The following is a 25,273-nucleotide window of genomic DNA, read 5'->3' as shown; positions in this document are numbered from 1 at the left end:
CTTGATCATAGTATACAAGTAGTTCCATTCTCAGTACAATAATATACCCAGAAGAACAAACATAATCCCTAGCTCATCCAGACAAAGTAGGGCAAGAGATATTTTCTCATTATTGCCACATACACTCTAAGATTTCTTGCAATAACTTCCTCTCAACAAATACTTCTGGGAAAAATGGTGTTTATAATAAAGACTATTTCCTATGTATTGTTTACCATGTCTTTATTCTCCTTATACTTGGGAAAAACCCAACCAAAACAACAACAAAAAACAAAACACAAACAAAAGTCACCCAACTTCGACACCTGGGGCCTTGTAACTTCCTCTTTACCCTTCAGCTTCCCTTATTCCTATCATACCTTAATGTCCATCTTTAGTTCTCTGTTCTGCTACCAAAATACAACATTGGCAAGTGTTGCTCTTGGAACAACAGATAAAAAGATCTGTAGAGACAAGTGTGATTTTTAAGCTGAGGCCCATCATGCTGTTCCTTTAGAAACTTCTCCAGCCCTGGTTTTGCATAAGTGCCTGCCACAAAAGCTGTAGAAATCCCATGAGTCATTCAGAATGAGACAGCACACAAATTTTCAAGAAGGGCAAGAAGGAGGACCCCAGAAACTACAGGCCTGTCAGTCTCGATAACTGGTAAAGTTATGAAGAAGATTATTCTGGCAGGTATTGAAAAACACCTGAAAGACAACACAGGCACTGGTCACAGCAGCATGGCTTCATGAGAGGAAAGTACTGCTTATCAAACCTGATTTCCTTCCATGGCAAGGTAACCCCACCTAGTTGATCAAGGGAAGCCAGTTGATGTAATCTTTTTGAATTTCAGTAAAGCTTTTGATGCTGTCTCTGACAGGATTCTTCTGGACAAAATATCCAGCACACAGCTGGATAAATATATCGTGTGGTGGGTGAGCAATTGGCTCACAGGTTGAGCACAGAGGGTAACAGTGAATGGGGGAACATCAGACTGGTGACCTGCCACTAGTGGGGTTCCACAGGGCTCCATCTTAGTGCTCTTCAACATCTTCATAAATGACTTGGACACGGGACTGGAAGAGATACTAAGCAAGTTTGCAGATGACACCAAAGTGGGAGGAGCTGTTGACTCCCTCAAAGGCAGGGAGGCCCTGCAGAGAGACCTCAACAAATTAGAGGACTGGGCAATCACCAACCATACGCAGTTCAACAAGGAAAAAATGCTGGATTCTGCACCTGGGGTGGGGAAACCCTGGACATATGTACAGACTGGAGAATGAGAAGCTGGAAAGCAGTGCCATGGGAAGGGACCTGGGGGTCCTGGTCGAGGGCAAGTCAAATATGAGTCAGCAGTGCCCTGGCAGACAGGAGGGCCAACCATGTCCTGCAGGGCATCAGGCAAAGCATCCCCAGCCAGCTGAGAGAGGGGATTGTCCTGCTCTGCTCTGCACTGTGGCAGCTTCACCTCCAGCACTGAGTGCAGTTTTGGGTTACCCAATATAAGAAAGATACTAAGCTATTTGAGAGTGTCCAAAGGAGGGCAACGAAGATGGCAAAGGGCCTTGAGGGGAAGCCGTATAAGGAGTGGCTGAGGGCACCTGGTCTGTTCAGCCTGGGGAAAAGGAGATTGAGAGGAGACCTCATTGCACTCTACAGTTTCCTCATGAGAGGAAGAGGAGGGGCAGACACTGATCTCTTCTCTGCAGTGACCAATTACAGGATGCAAGGGAATGGCCTAAAGTTGTGTCAGGGGAGGTTTAGGTTGGATCTTAGAAGGAGGTTCTTCCCCAGAGGGTGGCTGGACATTGGAACAGGCTCCCCAGGAAAGTGGTCACAGCACTAAGCCTGACAAAGTTCAAGAAGCATTTGGATGATACTCTAAGGCACATGTTGTGACTCTTGGGGATGGTCTTGTGCAAGGCCAGGAGTTTGACTCAACTATCCTTGTGGGTCCCTTTCAATTTGGCATATTCTGTGATATTCTGTGAAATTTAGCTCTGTATTATGCTAAATACGGTGTACTTCAAAGAGCTCATGGTTGCAAGACAACTAATTTTTCCAAGGGCCCTACCTCAAAAGCAACTGAACTGCTCCAGCTAATCATCATTAAAGGACATCAGTGAAGTAAAAAGTGCAGACATTTGGGGTACTATCAGCATATTGAAGGTGCTAACAACTCATTGTTCTTGGAATTTTTTACAAATACAGATAGTACAGGAATGCTCTCTAATGCCTGCAATGCACCATACAGTGACTTATATGAGTTAATTTGTAAACGTGCTTAATCAGAAGGATTTATGCTTGAATAGTTTGCCTCCATTTATAATCCCAGTCTGTGTTTACTCTGTGTAAAACAGGAAGTACACTCACGTTATTTAAATAGCAGCACTTACTGTTGACACTGTTGGCTTTAAAGAGTTACATTCAAGTCTTGAATTACAAACTCAGTTTTATACATATTCCACAGTCATATGATGACCATTCCATCCAAAACCAGTGAGCAGTCTACAAACATATTTTGCTGGAGGAGGGTCTAATCGAAGTTGCTCTTGATTAGGATTACAGAAAAGAAGATACTTGTTCGTGATTTGCATAAACAAAGATTTGCACAAACAAAGAATTGAACAAAGCGGAGAAGCATTGAAGAAAAAAGCGAAGACTGTGAAACAAACCTCATTTAGTGGGAAACCCAGCAGTAGGAGAAGATAGTATTGCTATACATGGAGAGTTTTGACAGAGAGTGATGAGTTTAAACTTGACTTAGGCTACAAAACAGCCAAGAGAGGTTGTGGTGGGGATGGAGAAGCAAAGGGGAGGCAGTGCAACCCAATGCTACATGAGCTCTCCCTTCCCCTCCTACTCCCCAAATCCCACAGTACTGCAGCACTTCATGTTAAAAATACCAGATACTATGTGATTTAACCTCTAAACACTTTTTCCCCATCACTTTGTCATGAAACCCACACAAGATTAAAAGCATGATCAAGATGCAATCCTGCAGGAAAAGGCATAGTTTGATGCAGGGTATGCTCTCTAGAGAAAGAAGATTGTAACACATTTTAATAGATGCATAAGTTTATTTAAAATGAAGTCTTGAAACCACTTTATGCCTTCATTAGCATTCCCTCCCCGGAGCAAACAGAAGTTGAACTTTTTCAAAATACTTTGAGTTGACCTGATTGATGCATACATTAAAGTGGCCTGCTTGTAGTCAGCAATACCTTTTTTCCCCTAATTGATTCAGCTCATATTTCAGGCAGCAAAATAAGCTTCATTTGACCCTGCAGCAAGTTCAAAGCTGTATGTCTCTGCAGTGGAGTAGAAACTCCTCTAAAGCAACACAAACATATGTTCTCTAAACCTGTAAGCAGCAAACCCAAGAGGCAGGGTGGCTCAGAAACCCATTCCAAACGTAGGCAAAGAGTGCCAGGAGCTGTAACATCACAGGAAGAGCAGCCACTGCCAGCTCTGGCCTCATGCTACTTCCACACTCAACAGGAGCTGCAGCTTTACACCAGGCCAACATACCATCAACAGCCTGAGTCCAAGTGCGGCTGCCTCACATAGTAACAAAACAGTGTCATCAGCACACTCTTTCCATGAAGGAGCACCTCCTGGTTCTCCTGCTGACATTTTGCAAACATCACCTCTCATCTGGAAAAGGAAAATACAGTATGGCACACCACACTCAAGAAAGGAGCAAACTCTGCTCTGACAAGTAACCCAGCAGCACCAGCACATATTAAACTGGAATACTATGAGAGCTTCAAGAAATTGCACGAAGCTAATGAGTCCCAGTGTTTTCTGCATTAAAACTGAATTCAGAAAACACAAGCAAACAAAAAAAAACCCCACAAAACAGCAGAGAAAAGTACTATCTAACATTTGGCTGGCCATCCTGTCTGCAGTCCTGCTTTTCTTTCTTAACAGCATCAGAAAGAGAGCCACAACAGAAAGCCAACAAAATTTGGTCTTCAGCATCAATAGATACAATATAGACATGCATTTCCAAATTTTCTCTTTAATCCAACTCTTTAGATAGTTTCTTTACCTATTCCTGCGATATGATGAAGATAGTTATCTACCAGAAAGCAAACTAGCTCCGACATAAACGAGAAAATCAGGAAACAAGCTAGTTAGTAAAGGAAAATTCTCAGATGACTCCAAGACGATCCCTGTATGTTTTAATTTTACACAAATACATTTAAATATATTCCATGAGTCAAGGACTAGCTGGACTTCTCCAGTTTTTCAGGGTGTCTCCAAATGCAATCACAGGTGACAGCAAAAAACCTGCACCAGGCAAGATGGGATCTTGTTTTCCTCTTACTCTTTAGTTAAGGATGCAGACTGCTGATCCACAAGGAAGAATGGCCATTATCTCACCGCTTCCAGTCAGACTTGACATATGTGACTTTGAGTTGTGATCAACAAAAGAGGTAGGCTGAGCCTCTAAAATTTTCAAAATTAAGCATCATTTACCTTAACCTTAGAAACATCATATTGCATAAGAGAATTTCAAACAGTTACATAAAGTCAGTCTGATCTAGGGCAATGGTTGTCAACTGGTGAGCAGCAATGCTCATGGACAGGGAAATTCAAATCTATAATGTGAGCAACCAGTGAGGAAGGTCAGATGCTGCTCACTGCATGCTCTGTGCTCTATTCACATGGCAGAGAAGGCTGGGGAACCACCACCAAGTTCCAGCACATCCCTAGGTAAAGACCTCCTGCTTTAACCACATGTGATAAACAACATCTTCCTCCTTACCTCCCTCTTCCTCTTCAGAAGGTTTTTAAAGCTCTTAAAAGCCCACAGCTCAGTCACTGTTCTTTTAATAACCCCTGAAGTGTTTATCTTAGGGATGTCATATCTACTTATTGTTTCCTTTCCTGCTTGCTCTTGCAAACTGCCCATTTAACTTTGTTCCACATGGTCGGAATACATCTTGTAGAGCTCCCAAGAGAGTTGCACAGCATTTCATTCTTAAATTAATGCAGAGCAGCCAAGTCTTCCACACCTGAGCTACAAATTTTTCATTTACCAAACAAAATTTCAGCCTTGGTAATGTATTTGTAGACTCATGAAACCTACTGGAAAACTGAAGCTACTGAACCACATATGTTGTTATTTAGCTATATAGATGTACTGGGTGGGGGAATAAAAGAAGTGTGGGGGGGAAGAGCTCTCCAAAGCAGATGTTTGCAAGCTTTTTTAAAACTAAGAGACAAGACATAAGACAACACTTGAAGGAGCAGCTGGGGACACTGAATAAATACAGACATTTAAATGCGACTAATTACATACACATGCTGGAATTCTCAAAGGATGATCAGGGAGCCAGGCTTCCAGCTCACTCTGACTTTCAACAGGAGTTCAGTGGCCTGTTCCTTCAGGCATGCTGCAAGATGTCATCTTGCTAAATACAGAACACTACTTCTAAATGTTGCCTCTGGTAGCTTAACCACAGCGAAGTCTATCCTATAAAGCTATCTGCAAGAGCCCTCCTCTTTATTAAATAAATACAAATGCATATATCTGCTGTTCCTGTTGCTCTGACAGATGAGAGCAAGTTGTCTGGACAGCCAAGAGGCCTCAAAGCCTCTGGGGAACCCCCTTTCTGTGCTGAACACAAATATGCTGCACAGAAACTGCTCTAACGATGGTGAGGAAATGTTTACAGAAAGTAAAGTTTCCTTCTGTTGTGAAGCAAGAAGGCTATCTTGCATATGGAAAGAAGTGGCTCATAAAAAATTTAGGGAGAAGTACATACCATTGTTTTTCAGATGTATTCATGGAATATGGGTACACACACTGTTCATGACTTAATTCAAACACTTCAACCTAGCACGGCTGCAGAAAGAGCATCTTTCCCTGGTTCCTGCTGCTCATTTTCCTTTCTCTGCATTACAGAAAAAGAAGAGTGCAGTTTCTAGGATACACAAGATTAAGGCATATTTCAGCTTAAAAAGCACAAGGGAAAAAAAAATAAAATACACCATTGCTCAAGCAGCTGCCAGGAGCTGTGTGTCAGCGCAAAGGGGTGTGTATGGACACAAGCAGCAGGAAGCATGGAAAAGTCCTGACCACTTCTTTCCATGGCCTCAGTATCTTAAAAATGTTCATAAAACTACAGATTGATTTCTGGAAGGTGACAAACCCTTTGACAAACAGGAGGTGGCCTTTACCACCAATGGAAGGTAAGGCCAGATGGTGGTAGTCACAACAAGCAGCAGCTGACTGTGCAGAGGGCCAAGGCAACTGTGGCTGTAAAAAGTGTGGAGGAACACAACATGAGATCTTTTGTGAGTGAAGGATAGAGAGGGGAGAAGCCAGAATGTACTGAGTAAGACTTTCTTTTTTCCTAACACTCAAGGTGACTCACTACACAGCACAACGGGTTTTAGTACAAATGCAGTTACAGGAAGGTACCAGGCCACAAAGTCCATGCATGTTGTCTTTTATCTGACACACACTGCGGCAAGGTCTGTGCTCAGCAGGTTGTAAGTCTGCTCTCTCTGTAGGATGTGAACATACACATCAAGAGCCTGCATTCCAAGTCCTGTAACAGGGATATGAGGGATTTATGAGGACTCAGCTGACAACTGTGCCCAAGCCAGCCACTAGGACCACCAGGTATTGCACCAGTTCCACAGAGGGAGCCCACAAGTAGCAAACTGTTTCCAGAAGCAACATTCAAGTGCGAGTTGTGGTTCTTATAGAGGAAGACAGCAAAAGTTGGTGGGGGACACAAGCAGTTTGAGTGTGGTGCCTACATCTGTACTGTCAATGTAACTTGTAAATCCACTAATGCTTCTCCTTGTAATCTGTTTTGCAGGGATTCAGTCCAGGAGATTGTGCTGTAGCAGCTGGCAGAGACTAGGGTCTCTGAAGAGCTCTGATGAAGCACAACAGCTTAGTGGTTTAAGACTAAATGAAAGTATCGAATGATTCCTAAGGAGAAGCTATTAGGTAACAGTTTTTAAACTGACTTTTTTGCTTCCTCTGCAGGGGCTAAGGAAGCAGACATGACTTTTGCATTTTAAAATAATCGACTACTTGATGTTCAAGAGCTCAGCACTTAATTTCAATTTGACCTTCCATTCAGATGAATTTTTCCATCCATTCATCCAGCTGACTGTTCACGGTGTGCTCCATGGGACCGCAGGCTGGCTCAGCAAAGCCCCAGCTGCTTTCAAGGCTTTCTGGAATGCAGAGGTAGCATGGGAACAGGCCCAGAGACAAAAACCTATCGGTAAACTCGTAAGAAAACTGATATTTATTTATTTTCTGGAGAGGTAAAAAAGTTTCCTAATTAGGTCTAGTCTTCATTCAGCCTATATATGTGGTCTTTGAAACAAAGCACTGTTCTGGGGCTTAAAAAAGGCAAGTGTCTCTAAGGTGTTTTCAAACAGCTAGCTACTGGAAGCAGCTTTTGTTCTCCTTGCAAACCTGAATTGTTTAACTAGTTATATCTGTGACATCATTTGCAGGATAGTGTTTATCTCTGCAGCTAAATGCTTAATTAAAAAAAAAGTTTGTTTGTTTGTTTTTTACAGGTGTTAGATTCATCGGAAGAGTCTTGTTTTAAGATTAGGTGATCCTAGGTTCTTGTTCATGGTTTTACAGCCTTGTCTTACTTGCTCACTGTAACAAATTCATAAGCTGTGCACAAGAAAATCAGTTGTTTTCACAATACTCAACTGGAAGCTGCACTTTCCTAATACACCGAAGTCTCTGCTTTTCACTCATGACCTACCTATAACCAAGGTTCTTCCTCCCCTGCCTTTGCTGCTTTCCCCACTGGCAAATTCCAGCTACACAGCCATTTAGCTGAGCATTGCTTAATTACCACACTCTTTTCTTACATGCCTAAGCACTAGAACCAAACTAACTATGAACAAACCTGAAGGAGATTTCAGATAATGTGGAAAAATGTTAAGAACTGCAGTTTGCTCTATACCTTCCTAAAGCAACCAGTGTGGCATGAAGAAAAAGGTGGACTACATAATGAAGTGCTTTCTTCCCCCCTCATGTAATCATTCCCCTTTCTCATTCCCCTTCATGATTCCCTTTTTCTTAATCACACATATGAGAGATTGCCATGAAGACCTTCACCAATGGAACTACATACTCCAGAAACAGTTTTTCCCTCCTTATTTCTTTATCTAAACTGCTAAGCTCTACTCTCACTTACCACTCAAACAACAAATAAATATGGAAACTAGCCAAAGGCAAACTGAGTGCCCAGGTCAGATACAGGATAGAAGGTGAAAAAGGGAAAAGTTAGTATCAGCAGACAAAAGCTTGCTTGAGCTCTGATTTTCAAATTTTGTTTTCAAGAGCCCAGGGCTCATTATGATTCAGTGACTAAAACCTCAGGCTTTTTCTGCACATTGCAGCTAATAAACTGTATTTACTGAAAAATACCTTGCAAATCACGGTTACAAGATGCTTTGCAAACCAATCTAAGTTTTTTCTCTGCATTGTAAAAATTTATTGGAATAGTCTTCAAATCATTGCCATATAGGCAAAAATTTGAATAAAGACTTAAAAGCCGTCTGGCTAAATGAACAGACAGGTAGAAAAACATGCTGCACACTGCCACACTGTTAAAAGTAGTCACTCTCTTAATTGCTTTCCATGAAGGAAGAAGCTGCATGTATTACATATATAGCAGAGCATTTTCAGACACCTATTTCTAGCATTTCAGGACTTTCACTGAAAAATCCATTGGTATTGTAATGTTATCAGGTCTCTCTTAATAGAAGACAAAGCTCTTAAAAGAAAACTGGCTGTGGCATGACACACGCTCTTGGAATGAAACAAAGAGAGGCAAACACTTCTGAAGGCCCTTCTGTATACCACCTAACTATTCAAAATAGAACATGGTGAGAGTGGAAGGATGTTTCAGTTAATTTATGTTTGCAGAGCTACAGACACCACAGGGTCTTACCCCACAACCGGGGTTCAAAAGACATGGACAGAGGCCTCTGTGGCTGTATCACACCTCTAAGAGTGCGAAACATATCTCCAGTAAGACCAAAGCAAAAAAGCCACCCAACCTGGTATTCAGTATAACTGTGCTCTCTTCTCTAAGCACAGTATCCTCCAGGCCTGCTCTGAGGACAATCCAAGCTTAGTGATAAGTCTACATGCATATGTGGACAGCAGACACACACTGGAGAAGAAAGGCAAGAAACTGCCTTCTCCCACCTTCTATTTCTCCCTCTTCTGCAAAGTCCTAGGACCTACAGCAATATAAGCAACACTTCAACAAAAGACACCAGCCTACGGCTTGGCAGATACAAGTTTGGGGTCTGGTTTCTCAGAACATGTGGTCATCGTTTGGTTACATTCAAACTGTGCAATGGAAAATGACATAACAAGAGTCCTCAAGTAGCAGCTAGAGGAAGGCTGGGCCCTCCAGGTGGTGCAAAGCTATACTGAGACAGCCATTTTTGTTCTGAGATACAGCAGCTAGTTAACAACAAGTTCACTGGAACTCAGAGCCTACAAAGCAACTTGCACCAGACTATCCCTGTTATTCACTCTGCCTCTTCACAGCAGACTGCAGAAAGAAAGAATTCTAATGTACCTACTCCAGAGCTCTGGTAGGACCTGTCAGAAGCCAACCAGCTCTGCCTCTGCTTCTGAATTAGCCACCTCAAAGTGTTTGGTGTGGTCAGAGGGCAGTGGTCTTCCAGACTTCTATTCAGAGGACAGACAAATCTTTACTCCCATCTGAGTCCTGTGGCATCTATGTTTCAACTTGAATGAGGTTGGATGGCTGATTCTGAGGTCAGCTTTAAAACCTGACAGTGCACTTGTTTGTTAAGTCAACTCTGTAACACTGTGTCAGCACACTAGTTGTGATACAAATTGCTTAACTGGTCCTTGATGCAAATTACAAGGACATTATTTTATTACCCTTTGATGTCCTTTTAGTATTTATGCTATGACTAAATTGGATAAAAGATTTATTAACATTTAAAGCTATTAGGAAGAAAATGATAATGTGGAGAGAAGGAGAAAATGAAAAAAATCTTGCATCCCATGAATTCGTAAGGATATTGCTGATTAAGAACATTCAATATCCAAATCAACATTTTGTTTACTCCAACTATTTTTAAATGCAGCACTGCACACTCTTTGTAATCTGTGTGTTTCTCAAAACTCTACAGTTACTTTTCAAATCCTACCGTGTTGCAAGTTTATGGCAGACGACACCGGTGTCTGTTATTACTTCACTCAGTCTCAGCTCAAGGTGGACCTTCCCCTGAAACACATCAGAAACACATACAAGTTAGTTTTACACATAGTCAGTCAAACCATTCCAACTTAAACTAAAGCAAGCCAGCTAGTGCAAGTAATTCCAGAAGTACAAAGATTAAGTATCAACTGTGTACCTAAGGTCTTTCAGCTGCCAGAAAATCCAGATTGTAGCCATTTAAGTAAATTTCAATGCATACTTCCTGCCATTATCTTATCTCTGTATGCTTTACCAATTAAAGGATAAGGAGTACCATAAAAATGTTGTGTTGGAGCTTTATTTGTAATTAGCATTTCAAACATTAAGCAAATATCTGCAACACTATCATTGAAAAGCTACCACAGAAGTGCATTATAAACACCTATACGTTTTAAACATTATAAAAATAAAACCAATTAAACAATATAAATTGTGAGACAAGTATCAGTAAAATTATACTGCAGAACCAAAAAAAAAAACCCCACAAAAAACCATTCAACACTATTAGACAGTCTTCATCTCCTTACCATCACACCAACTTTATTATGACTTGGGCTAAGATATTACATATCAAAAGCTGCTGAAGGCAGTTCAAAGCACAGCTTAGGAGTGCAGCAACAATTAAGTAGCACAGACACGCAGAAGTTCAGTTCAAGGTCATTCCCTGGTCCTCTTAGGTTGAGCAGTATAAACTAATGCTGAACTCAGTGCCTGAATACTTGTCCTGAAGAAGCCTATGAGATTGTTTCTTACTGCTACAGTCAATTCTCTTCCCTTTCCAGCATAAGCCCTTTCTCAGTGCCATTCTTTCCACACTACCTTGAATGCACATTTCACACTTTCCTGAACTTCACTCTTTAAACCTCTATCACCTACTAATACCTTCAGTATTCTGACTAAGTAACAGTTTTTCCCATGCCAGGGCTGTAACCTTTCAAGTACAAGTGGCAGATGATACTGGTGTTCATCCAGAAAACTAGGAAGACAGTGTCTCCAATCTGTATAAAAGCCCATGGCTGCAGAGGCATCACAGCAGCTCACTGGCACTTGGAACAGGGAAGGACTCAAATACGTGTGTTAGTTTAAAAACAATACTCCTGCCAGGTGTCTTCTGCCTCATTTTAAACAAAACAATTAAACCCTCCCGCACAACGTAAAACCCAAAGGTGTTGCATTTGGCTGTCAGACTCCTTATGCATCTCTTTCAGCAAGACGTGTATCCTCCTTCACCCTATCAGTGTGTACAAAAGTCAACATCTGTCACTGCCTTCTGAACTGAAGCCTGTCCTCACGCATAAGAGCAGGACTTCTCTGCACAGATGCATAGAAAGCCACTTCTACACCCAGATCTTAAGGACTTAGTACCACTGTAGTGCCCAGTGTACCCACACACAACAAGAGCTAGGCACACAACCAGCTAAGAACTCTAGTTAAGCACTTTGGTTTTCTGCCTTTTGTTTTACTATCTTTTCCCTTACTTTTCACTGTTCTCCCTTCCACTGGTCAAATATTTAATTACAGGAGCTAAACCATTAGACTCTGGAGAACAAAGTTATATTGTGAACAGTTAAAAACCATTGCTGCTATCTTGCATACCACCTTTACTAGAGAAATCAACATTATTACAAGTTTTGAAGAAATTGAGAGATAGGAGCAGAGACCTAGAAACTCCAGAGAAAATATCCCTTTGCAGAAAAACACTAAGGGAAGAAAATGTTTCTATAGAAACATTTATGCTTTTTACTTATTGTAGCTTTCATTTTTCTCTTGTGAAGGCTTTGAAAATGGTCAGCTGCTCAAAAAGTGACTCAAAGCTTCATACAGCAAAACAGAGGTCATGGGATCACTATGACCAGCAGCCTACAACTATTCCCAGAACATCTTCCAATATTTTACTTCCAGTTAAAAACTCAAATACCTTAAAATAAGGCTACAGTTACATATTTGCAGGCTTAATTCAAGGAAAATGTAACTCCTATGTACACAGAATCAGTAAACAGGCAAACATAAGGATTTATCTGAATAAGTTTATTCCTGTGCAATGGCATTAGCTGGGTTTACAAAATACCAGATAACTCATTGTTCAAAGGGAAGACTCGAAAACTGCAATAAATCAGTATCATAAGACCAAAAGTTAATCTATGCAACAAGAAGGTCAACCTATAATGGATTAAAAGTATCACAGAAACAGGGAATTGCCATGATCTTTATTGACAGTTTATAAGAAAGAAATTCATCTTTTTATTATTAAAAGAACTACTGTGATAATAACAAGAGTCTCCAACTGTAGTAGATGTGCAGTTACGGACAAAACTCACAAGAAGGAAAGGTTAGACAATGCAACAGGATTTAAAAAAAAATACTGTCTCTGTTTTACAGCTGAAACAGTGCCTTGATCCTGCTAAGACAAAATCTCTTTTGAAGTCAGGGCCTGAATCCAAGCTCAGTCCTGAGCTTTGAGGTCATAAACCCTTTTTCCCTTCAGCACTTCAAAAAACCTCAGAAAAATCTAGAGGTTTGACAATTCTGAAGTAGAATGTATTAATTACTCAAAACATTTCCATTAAAAAATGTATTTCAGGATGTTCCTAGAAGCAGCTATGCTTATTAGCGTAACCCTCTCATTTAGAAGGATAGAACCTTCTCAAAGAACAAGCTGACAGAGTGCCAATTCAACTGCTGAACACTTCCTTTTCCATAAACTCCATCTGATACAGAGGGTGAGTTCATAGGTTGTACATCCTTCCTAATCACATCTAACATCATATAATGGGGCCAGCCAGCTTCCATTTTTCAGTTATTGATTAAAGAAGCCATCAGTTGAATGAATTTCTAAGGAAGTAGACAGTATTCAAAAGGAAACCAGTAACAAAACTTTTGAAAGGTCTTAGAGAGGAAAAAACAAACTATGTTTGTTAAATATACCCTTTACTACACAGACAGTTACCTGAAAACCAAACTTGAAACTGATCATAAGTTTACAAAGAAAAGAAAAAGCAGACTCAAGGTCCTGGTTTTACAGATAAAGGAAAAGCCTATCTCTAACCACCTCCTTTCTCCTTGGAATGCAGCTGTGAGTTACTGTGGATTGAAACACACTGATAGTACAAAATCTCCTAGAAATGGTAGTTGTCTACTATTAAACCTGCTGGACAAGAGGTTTGTGATCATCCAGCTTTCTACTTCTCACTAGCCTACTCAATTTTGCTGGGAACTTTTCCCTCAAAGGTGTGAGTGCACCTGCATGGAAGTTTTCCAAACATTTATCCCATATGGGGACACTTTTCCCAACACAGCTCAACTCTGCTCATTGCTCAGTTGCATGGAAAGAGGGATTGATTGTGAGTGCTTTTTGGCTTTTCACTCCTCACCCTGCTGGTAAAGAGTTACTGCAGGCAGTCTCACTCTAGCTCCTGGAGTGAGTTGTAGGAGAGGACTAGGCTAAGCAGGTGACATGAACCACAGCCCACTAGTGACCAATGCCAGTATCTTTTTGGAATCTCACATTTAGGACTATGATAGCCCTGGTGCATTGGTTTATTTTATCTTGCTGCAATTTGTCTGGAGAAATGAGCATTAGAAGAACTCAGTGCTGCACACAGACCATTCCAAACTAGGGAACAACTTGAGTTGTTGCTTTCTCAGTCGTCGCAATTTTTATTTCAGGATATAGCAAATGTTATTGGACAGATCCTGTCTACTTTGAAACCCTTTTAGGCAACTTTCTAAGATGTCACCTTCTGGCAATGGCAAAGCTTAAAAGCAAACAATAAAACTGAGCCAAACTCTAAGGGTTCACTAAATGCTGCCCTTGAGGGAGTGGGAAAGGAAAGACCAAGGGTGCAGCTATTACTTTAGGTAAATCCAAATCTGCAGTATTATCAACAGCCTCACATAAGGTCACAGCCTAACAGCAGGTTTGAGAGTAGGAGGAAGAGTTTGTTTGCTGTCTACATTTGCTGCTTGTAACAGCTGCTCCTTCCTTTAGCAGAGGGCAGCAGGCGACTGGGAAAGGTCTAAGGATCATGCTCCAGATCACAGCCTGCCTGCTGGGCCACAGTGCAGCAACAAGAAACTGGAACAAAACCCAGTCTATTGCTGAGGAAAGTGCAACAGCTCTAATGAAGACTGCATGGATTCATAAATGCTAAGTAAAGCAGAACTGATGACTGCTTGCTCTCCTTATGTGCAAACTCATCAGAATTGCTCAATAACTGGCAAACAACTTCACAGGGCACAATGTTAACTTTCCTGTTTCTCTAAAGGGAGAATGCAGCCATGTGGTCAAAATCTTTGATGAGATACAATATGTAGAATAGTGTAAATTAAAGGTTTTAATTTCCCCAGACAAATTGTGTTCTGCAGACACAAAACCCAGGCATGATACTTTAAAACCACGTAAATATTGTTCAGCAGTAGGTGCTCCTTACCACATGCCATGTTACAGACTAGCTATTGAAGAGTAACAGACCAAAACCTGACTGACTGTCTTAGTCCTTTGTGCTGTTAAGTCTCAATGCTCCACTCTTACAGTTATATAGGGAGGAAGTCTTGCCACAAAGCAGGATCTGGTCAATTGCTGGTCTTTTCCTTTATCACAAACATTATTTGCCACTGCTGATGCATGGCTCAGTTGTCTGAAATAATTCTGTCAGTAGGCATTTAGCCTTGAGAATCTCCCCACCCTATCAAAACAGACATTTCAACTCTTTTCAAAATAACCAGAAGATAGAAACCTATTCACAAAATAGACGGTAACACCCATTTATTTCCTGTGTGCGGTAGAAAGCTGATACCAAACTGGGAAACAGCTTCTTTTCACAATTTGCATATACTCATGCTTACAGTAGGTTGTACAAAATGCATCAGTGGTTCATCTTTACACCAGGAGCTTTAAATACTTACACAAAGATAGTAAATATCAGTGTTGGACAGTGGGCATGCAATGCTCTTAACTGTTCAACAGATAATGTAATTCTATCAATCACTGGAGTGAAACAGCCCTATACAGTTGCTCCTAAAGACAATTTGCTCTACCTTGTCTATCTTCAAATAAATATCCTTAAATAACAATTAGCAGAGTCACTGCAGTTCAACATGATTTGTTCTACAAATATAAAGAGCATTGATTTATACAGAACAGGAAATAGGCAAATATGCGAGAGTGTGTGAAAACTTCCACAATATTATGAAGGTAGAGTGAAAAAAAAAAAATAAACACGCTTCCAGCTTCCTTTGCAGTTCTGTGATAAACTTCTTTGTCACACAGGACTGAATGAAGAAGAGCTAATTCAAAAGCTTGTGGTGAAACCCTGGCTCTGACGAACTCGTGGCAAAACCCCAACCCTGGCAATGCCAAGATTTCATTCATGAAGCCTGACACTTGGGATAAAGATTCTGCATTCAATGGGAAGGTGATGACAAAGCAGGAAAGATTTTTTTGAGGAGCACAGAGTGCCCTGGATAGATTCTTCTAGCTAATTCAGAGGCAGCATTTCAGAGCCAGCAGTGATGTCCAGCACAACAAAAGAATTTTAGGTGTGCTCTCCAAACATACCTGTAAGTAATGTTTTCCAATAATGCAGTCTCATACACCACATGACACTCACATCAGCCCATACTCAGGAACAGGCATATTTAATCAAGAATAGTCAAAGGCCTATGTAGGCAAAATGCTAATGTGGTGAACAGAGGAAGAAGGGCTTATGGTGTCTGAAGAAAGTACTTAACATCAGTAAATCTTTTGCACAAAGCTTTGAGTACAGAAGGTTAAAATGTGAGACAATTTGCTTCCTCAGTGTTGGTTATCTGCCCTTCACATGCCTTTTATTTTTTTTAAGTTGATAGCCAAATAGATATGTTTCAGGCACATCAAAGTTCTTACGAGAAGGAAAGGGAAATGAGCAATTTTCAAGTTTTTGTCAAGACTTTTTTTCTTGCCCCAACAATGAGTTTTACAACAATACGACCTTGAGCATGACTGGCTTTGGAAAAGCACTCTGTCATTTAGTACTGAGAACTCAACTGTAAGAGGACATGACCATTTCACATTTGTCAATGCTGTGGAGGAAGTAACTCAAAGCACACTTGAAAAGGGGAACTTTTAAAACAAGAGCCTGCACAGGCAAACATTTCAGAATGATCTAATTCTCCTTACATTTCTCCCCCACTTTGGCATACACAGACTACTGGTTTGGAGTATGCTGGTGTATATCAATATTAATCAGAATATCTCTGGATCTTTAACCACTCCACTGATTACATGCACACAAAGGGTATTCAGGTTGCAAAGCCCAAACTTCACAAAACACACTTGAACTATGAAGTTACTGTGAAAAAAAAATGAAGGGGAAAACTATTCAAAAACAGGAAAGGCCTTTTAAAGATTGCATGTGCACTTGGGCTTAAATTCCGCTGAGAACACATGGACCACTGAGAGCATCTGTCATCTACAGCCCTAGGCAAATATCTGAATCAGTTACTGTTGGGTAAACTTCCTTCTGTGAAGAAAAGGCAAACATTCATGGATCAAAAGAGATGTACACACAACAGCAGGGCAATTTTTGCTTCCAGACCTCAAAAAGTATGAGAATGCAAATCCTGAAAGACGAATGACTAGTAGAATAGAAACAGGTCCCATGGAAAGCGTGCAACATCATACTCTTACAGACTTCAAAGAGATTAGAAAGTTGTCTCTTCTGCTGCTAGTACCTCCCTTCTAGCTGAAGCTGCTTGATTGTTCATAGTCTATTTCAATACAGAAGTTAAACCATTTTCAGTAATGGCTTAATTCCTGCTTTATTTCTCACTGAAATGTTTGGGCTATTGTACTGTCAGACACTGGGTGTTTAGCTCTGGGCACAGTAGCATCCCACTGAGGAAGAGACAGGCTCCCTCAGAAGATGGGAACTTAAAATTCCTTAAACTAATCGTGCACAAACCCACCTGGTTATAGCTTCATACTTTCAGAACAAGTTTTCCAGTCTGGAAAGTTAAGCCATAAATTATGCATTAATGGCTGCTGTCAACTTTTATTCTGCACTCTGTATAATAAAACTTCCTGATCACATTTAATTTTTTAGTCTATATTTAAAAAGAAAATATTCACATATCATGTCATTTCATATTGTATGCCAAACACAAATACAGTTTTGCTGGAGTTTCATAATTTGTTCTCCACAGAGTTGCTCAAACTTAAGCACCTAGACCACATCTGTTATTTCGTCACCCAGCTGTATCTAAACAGCATTCAGGACAAGACTAGACTATGCAATGAGCCATTTTCAAACTAGTGAGAGCAAAACAAGCCAGTAAAATGTGGGGGCATTGATGAACAGAATAAAAGCCTGTCAGCCTCAAAGGGCAGTTACAGTCCATTACTGAATGACAAAGCACTGTGTTGGGACAGTTACTGTTGCCTAATGAAGGGAAATTCAAAAGCACCTGATGATGATGATTATCCCAAATAGGCAGGTTTGCAAGACCAAAGACAAACCAAAACCACAAAGGGCATGCAGGTGGTAATGCCTGATCTGCATCTGTGGGCTAAGCAGCTGCACAGTCCCACCTGTGCTGCTCACGTGAGACTAAACAGCATCAGAGGTGCTGAGGTCACCGGCCTCTTAGCAGGCACTTAGCCTAGACAGAAAATGCCCTCATTTTTATCTCAAGATGAGCAATCATGCCAGACTCCTTTACTTGCTGTCAAGCAATAAACAGAGGTGGCATTAAACCATCTGTGTAGTCTGTCAGTTAACGCACTCCTTCTGTCAGTAACATCCTTACCTGCAATAAAATTTATGAAGTCAATCTCATTCCTGACAATACAAAGCACCTTTATAAGACAGCAAGTATCAGCAATGTTGTAAAACCATGAAACTGAATTAAAAAAGTCTTGAGCTAAATACCTCAGGAGCAATGTTTAACGCGGTTATATGACATTAACACTTACTTATTGATTTTTTAAATGTAAAGAAACTCACACAAGTGAAGTACAAACCATGTTGAACAAAACTTTAAATTCTACTCATTAAACCTCAGATAGCTAAAAGCATCAGTTCTTACATGGCAAATATTATTATCCATAATTTCAAATCAGTCTTTCTGTTCTGAAAAACAAGGCTAAATATGTCTCAGAATTGGGCCACAAGAACCCTGGCATCCGATGTCACTAATATTTCAACAATCTATTGTTTTTAAGCTGGTTTTGAGTTTCTGAATGTGCTAACTGGTCTGCTTAAAACCTGAATATTTTCAGGCTTTGTACACAGTAAAGTCCTACACAGCATATCACTGTCACCCAGTTTCTTTGACATCATGGCCTACTGAATTAGAAAGAATTAGAAACCTGGTCTCTTTTTTTTTCATTCCTCACTCTGATTGTATGACCTCAAGCAAGTCACGTTCTGCCTGACATTTATTCTCACTGTATTCCAAGTGTTGGAGTGACAGTAGCTTACCTCAATACGGTGCTGTGATGCATAACTAAATAGTCATGAAGTGCTCTACAACATGGAAAACAGTATTAAGGCCACTGGCTGACAAAAACAGAGGATGCATGAGTTCCCTGGCACACAGCTCAACGTTTAATCCACTAGATTATACGGCAAATGGGAACAACTGCTAGAATGATAAAACTGATACTGGTAAAACTGCTTTTGTACTACTAGTATTTGCATGATTCACTGCAAATTTCAATTCATGAAAAATGTCTCAAACTATTTTCCTTAAAACTGCACAAAACCTGAGTAATGCTGCATAAATACCTACCATAAACACAAGTATTCCTTGTTTCTCTTATAAATGAAGAAGTGTTTAGAAAAACAACTGAGATACTGCAAATGTAAAAACATACAAAAGTACTTAATTTGGCTACTTTCACTTGCATAAGAATTCATACGAAACATTTACAAATTTGCTTCCGGTATCATGGAAGAACAAAGCCCTCTTGCAGACTCCTTAACATAAAAAGCAAAGAATATTTAAGTAAATGGATAAAATCAGAGAACTGTTCATATTTACATAGTTGTAATAAATGCTTATCATGGAGCCCAGAAACAGCTTTTAACAGTCAGGCTCTTGTAAAGATACAAACAGCAGTAGTGATAAACTGTACAAACAATTACAGAGAACATCCTTTCCAGCAAATATTGTGCTCCTCGTCCCTCCAAAAGCTAAAGCTGCCTGCAAACCTTTCTGAGTTCACAGCTTACATTACCAATGCTGTCCTAGAAAGCACCCTGGTCTAAAAAGCTTCCACAAGCTCACTCTGTAAATATTGTAACAAAATAAACAATGCAGAAGCTTATCCAAATATTGGCCTTCTTCCACTGATAAATTACAAAGGGAAAGTTTTCTTATTCTATAGGAAATAAACACTAAATCTACAGTTCTAAAGGCACTGTCATAAGAGGCTTTGGGTTAAGAAGGAGGGTGAACAGAGCAAACAGAATAGATCTCAAAGTTAAAAGGCTGTTAAAAGCCTTTCCATCACCAGTGACATTGAAATGTGGCATTAAAGAAGATCAATATTTTTCAAGAGAAAGTCACAGGCTGAACAGGCTGTCATGAGGCTTTCTTTGTATCACATGCACAACAGTGTATCATTTGTCTCTCCAAATAAAAACCTAACCTTGAATGTGTTTTCACATCCACTTCACCACACATAACCACACTACATGTTGGAATGTGTGTCATTTTCCAACCTGGCATGTGCAGACCTGCATGCACACTGAAAAGCCAAGACACCGTATCCAACCCTACACAGGGCAGTACCCAAGCAGCATTTCCCCTTGCATTTATTTAAGACTTTTGCACAGGTCAGACATTCACGTCTGTGGCCTCCTAAGCAAATATTGTGGTTCAAAAGTGATCTGTAATATACACTTACAGGAAAAAAAAAAAAAGTAACTGGCTTGGTATCCTGTTACATCATTTTAATTTCTTGCTTTGTTCCAATGACTGTTTTCACAAGGCCTAATATCATAATAGAAAATAGAATCCGCTTGAACAGAGGTTAAGTACAAAAAAAGAGAGGAGTCTTGCTGTATACAAAAATCTGCAAAGTACTAAACCCCAAATGGAGCTGAAGCAATACAATTATCAGCATTCCCACTGTTTGGAACATGACCTAGAAATCTGGCAAGGAGTGGTTTTTTATGTCACATGTACTTGTTGCAATTCCTGTGACAACATAAGTATTTAACACAGTACCTGAAAATACTACTTTCAAGATGGTTCCACTCCCTGAGGAATCAACAGTTATTTATAGGGCCTGAAGTTATTTGATACTTGAGATAAGCACACCCCTCCTTGAATCAGTGACCCTGATAGTTCACGAAGTTTCAATTATTCCTGTAGGCAGAATCCTGGCCCCCATTGATTTATGCACACTTGTAATTCACCCCGCAGTTATCACCAAAACTAAACCATACTGATGGGCAACACTTCCTTTTTGTAGAGAAACAACACATTTGTCCTAGAGCTACGAAACCCATAAAGCTGCCCTGACCTTGTTACAAATACTCCTTTGCCGAGATACTTCCTTAACAATCTCACCTGTACTTCTGAATCAGCATCAACATGCTGTAGTTGAAACCAGGTGTCTCTGTTATGATACTTTTGAAGATCTTCTTTCTGTATAGCTACCTTTCCTGGAAATAAAACAAAACAGAAGCATAGTTTAAGACACATTGTAGCTCCCCAAAAGTATATTTCCATCAAAACCAAGTTTTAAAACAATGATTTAAGGACTGTCCTATTCAAGAAAGGCTTTAGAGCAAGGAAAGAATTTTTTGAGGCATCCTCCTTTACACGGTATATAATGATGAGCCCAGTACTAATGACAGTACAATTCTGATAAGCATCTTTTTCCACTTCATATTGTGAATTTCAAATTCCTAATATCATACCTAATAGAGTGAAGCACTGGGCCCTGCAGACAAGTTTGTAAGTATGCTTATTGTAAAAACGTCATTCTTATTTCTTTGACATGCAATTAAACTTGTGGGAAGAAAGCTTGGAAACTGTTGGAGAGAGATTTTTGAGGTAGATGTCCATAACAATCCCAAAACGAAGTTCCATGCATGCGTTATTGCTAACAATATTTTAGGATGAGGCTTTTCCCTACATAGTTTTGTAGGAGAAGGGCAACAACAAGCGATGTCAAGTCACAACAGATTCCCAGATCTGCACCTTGAGGCCCTGTTGACTCACGTCCCTCACTCAAATCTTTTAAGAGTTCGCATTCTGCAACACAGATCACCCAAGTACTACCCCTGACTGTAGAGAGAAAAAAACCAAACCACTCCAAAAAACACTGTAGACCTTTCACTCTCACCTTTTTTCACCACTCTTATCCCTATCAAATTATCTGTTTTGGTAGTGAGGCCACAGTGAGGGTACTGCCACATGAGGGTAACAGCAGCCTGTTCCATGCTGTGAACTAATGTATATGAATGCCAAGGACTTGTATATATGTAGAGTGGAAACTTCTGTCTTGCCCAGTCTCTCTCAGGCATTATGTAAAGCCCTCTCTGAGGGGCAATGAAACTTCTTCCAAGTGTCTTTCTTTGTATACACAAAGCTGAGTGTGGCATGCCTCAGGAGCACGTGATCCTCAGAAAGCAGCTTTGGGTTGGGTGGTTCCCCAGGCACTGAGCAAAGCAGCGCGTTCAAAATGAAAGAATCCAGGACAGTCAGAGACATCAACAAGGCTCGAGAAAGCTGGGTTTTGGCAATGTGGTTTGGTAGCAGACTTTCGCTGCTAGAGTGAGTTGCTCACATACAATTTGCAACCACTATTTCGCTACAAAAACACACACTTTTTTTTAACCAAATACCGTTGGATAAAAAGTCACAAACAGATACAGTCCTAGTGGGAAAGAGACTTCCAAAGCTTCCTAAATTCATGCAGCTTGACTAGACATCATTAATACCTTACCTCAGAAAATGTTAACAGAACACATTTACAAAGAAAATAAATTTAAAAAATAAAACAAACAAACAAAAAACCCAAACAAAAACCCACACACAATGGAAGACTACAGAAATGACAAACACAAAGCATTTTGCCTTCTGAAATCTAAAAGCTTATGGAAGTCTCAGCAGCAAGTTGTTACACACCAGCATTCCCTCAATTTATGGCCTTTTCCTTTAGCTGTTGCTGGATGGCTTCACCCAGCCCTCCCGTTTGCTGGGCTGCTTCTCATACCATGCTGCAGCTGCTGCTGCATTCTTCTGTCGGGTTGCTTCGGTGAGAGTTTCCAGATTTCCAGTCCCAGTTTCTAAAGTACTCTGCCATCCTTCTGAGGCTGCCCTCCCTAGTATCTGCCAGGATTTCTGCTCTAGCTTCAGCAGAACTTCTGACCCAATACTCCCAAGTTTTGCTCATTCTGCCCTCAGCACCCTCCTACTCCTGGTTTGTCCTTTAGAGATTACCAGATCCATCTCCTGTCAAACACTTAACTAGAGATTAACATGGTAGATTCATTACCAGCCTCTTTATTGGTTATGCAGAGCAAGTGACTTGAAACTTCTTAGGAAAGCAGTAATTACACAAACCTACGAAATAATACGGCAGAAAGAGTAAATAAGACATCTGAACTGTGCTGAACAGGAGACACCAAGTTATGCTGCTGAGAATCTATGTGATGACATCTGTGTTTTGGTTTGTGGGGAACCTAGTTTCTCTAAAACACTTTGAGAGAAATGCATCTGAATGCATGACCTTCCAATAATTGCTTTGGACTTCACTTGAAATTGTTTACTTTCACTGCTTGCTATCCTCACTGCACCCTTTAATCTCTTGCAGAAATCCTCTCCAGCCGACTGCTGTGTTGCATGCGCTTGCCAAACACCCGCATCAGTCTCATTCACAGGCACCTCCCATGCAGGGAGTGTCCTTGCAGAGAACTCAAGGAGGGTGCAATATCTGCACCTGTACATAACATAAATGGTGTGATCACTCCCTTTCAGCAGGGAGTTCCACTGCTCTCAGACAAGGGTGGCAGGATAACCCAGATGGGTCTGACCACAAAGTCGATACATAACTGCAGCACAAAATGTTCACAGGTAATGGCACATGCCTCCCCCTTCGAGGAGGTTAACATGGTGTTACAACTGTTTGGATTAGGAAACTGTTCGAACAGCACTGCTTGCTCTGCACACAAGCAAGTCATATTAATGACTGAAACTTATTGACTGGGCTGGCTATAATCCAGGGTGCTCCACTGCATACCAAATGATTCACAAAGGAGAAAAGTCTACTAGGGAGGAAAAAAAAAAAAAACAAACAAAAAACCCCCACACCACAACAACAAAGGGAAGGGACAGTAAAAAAGGGCCTACACTTTGGTCACTCTAAACATATACAAAGATACAGTACTGACAGTGCACAGTGTCTGATCTGGCCTATTAAATAGCTCTCTGTGTACAGGAGCGTCCCTCACAATTTCTGTTATTAACTCCTCACCTGCACCAGCCAAGTCCATGTGCCCCTCCAGACCATATGCCTCTTCCTCCTCACCAGATCAGCATAAGCCACAGTGTAGGTGCTGAGCAGAGTCAAGTCCTTGCCCTGCTGTACACGGTTACTGCTCTGCCACTGGCTGGCCCACATCCAACCTGGCTCAAACAACTTGTAGCCTCACCAGAACTAGGTTAAATCCAGGACAATAATTACAAGCTCTTGGCACCTGTCATTTGACCTGACACTACACAATAAGGACCTCTAATTCTGCTTGAAGATAAACCCGACACAAGAGGTCAGAAAGGTTTACCACCATTCATTTACAGAACGTTTTCCTCTTTGTGGTTCTTCAGCGTGCTCCCAAACGTGAGCCCATTGTCTTGCATTCTTTCTCAAGACTTGGGTGGCTTCCAGACAGCATTGAGAAACTCTAAATGTTGCACCTGAGGCACCCAGCCACTCCTGCTGGTTTCCTCAGAGCCGCCCCAGGCTGCAGAGTCTGTGTTTGTTTAAGCCTTTAGAAATGGTATGAGAGGAGGCAGGAAACAGCAGAGCATGTTGAACAGTATGTGGTGTAATTTCAAAACTTGGTTAAGTTACATTTTTAAAAGTCAGATTCTCTGCAGTAAGACCAGCAATGAAAGCATTGTTCTCATCTGAACTAATTTCTTTCTGAAGCCTGACACTCACCAGACCTCAGAATGGAGGAGAGTAGTAAAATCTCAGACAGTCTTGTATGTTTTTCACCCATATGGTAGCAATTTTCCTATGTGCCCCCACTTCAGACTGAACAGATCTTCACTAGCACATTTAAATCCTAAGCCCTGTGTTCAAAACAAAGATGCAATATGCCACACCTGACTCCTTCCTTCTGTGAACCTCTCTTTAGGGAAAAAACAATATACCAATATACCCATTACTTGAGCAGCCAGCTCAGGGATGAGTGAATTTATTACCTACTCTTGATGGTCTTAAGGGTGCAAAACACACTTTACAATCCATGGTACCAACTGATTTAAGAGCTTCCCACTTTCCCCACCCATGCACCCCTGTCCTCTGAGCAGGCTGTACTGAAACCGTTGAAATTGAGGGAATCTAAAAAACACCAAACAATGAAAATAAACATTCTGTGGGAAGAGAAGGGAATAAGAAAGAAGTTTCTGGGGTCACAACATGTGGGTAGTGATGGCATTTTTAACACACAGGTCATTTCAACTGCCCTGTTTTACAGCTTCCTCACTCAAGAGTCACATTAACATAGCTAGGAGACAGAAGATGGTAGAAGGTCAATAATTTGGGCACAGAGGCAGAAATATGCAACAGAGAAGGGTAGGAATTTCTGGCTACATGCTTGGGAAAGTGCTTGTGGAAGCACTGCACCCTCAATGCCCAGCCCTCCACTGGCTTCAAAAACTTTTCCAAGGCAAGTCGACGCAGCCCATTAACTTGTCCCTGGACATGCCCGTGCTTGTTAATTCAGGGTCAACATCACCATACACAGACTAATAGAGTTGATAATTTGGCTCAGGCATTCTCCATCCATACACAACTACCTTCTACCTGGATT

General features: G+C 40.8%; 1 protein-coding gene across 1 annotated transcript in view; it reads right to left on the bottom strand.

The window, feature by feature from the left end:
- RASA3 (RAS p21 protein activator 3) overlaps positions 1–25,273 on the bottom strand; it is a 128,713-nt gene that overhangs the window by 47,022 nt on the left and 56,418 nt on the right. The window contains exons 4-5 of the mRNA XM_050332966.1: positions 20,796–20,890; positions 10,189–10,265 (exon numbers count right to left, since the gene is read on the bottom strand). Of these exons, the coding sequence (XP_050188923.1) occupies positions 10,189–10,265; positions 20,796–20,890 (172 nt within the window). The remainder of the gene's footprint in view (positions 1–10,188; positions 10,266–20,795; positions 20,891–25,273) is intronic.

This window comes from Myiozetetes cayanensis, unplaced genomic scaffold (genome assembly GCF_022539395.1).
Source record: "Myiozetetes cayanensis isolate MyiCay16 unplaced genomic scaffold, myiCay2020 scf5-8, whole genome shotgun sequence".
Classification (NCBI taxonomy): Eukaryota; Metazoa; Chordata; class Aves; order Passeriformes; family Tyrannidae; genus Myiozetetes; species Myiozetetes cayanensis.
The sequence above is the reverse complement of the archived record's forward strand: the minus strand, read 5'-3'. Positions and strand labels throughout refer to the sequence as shown.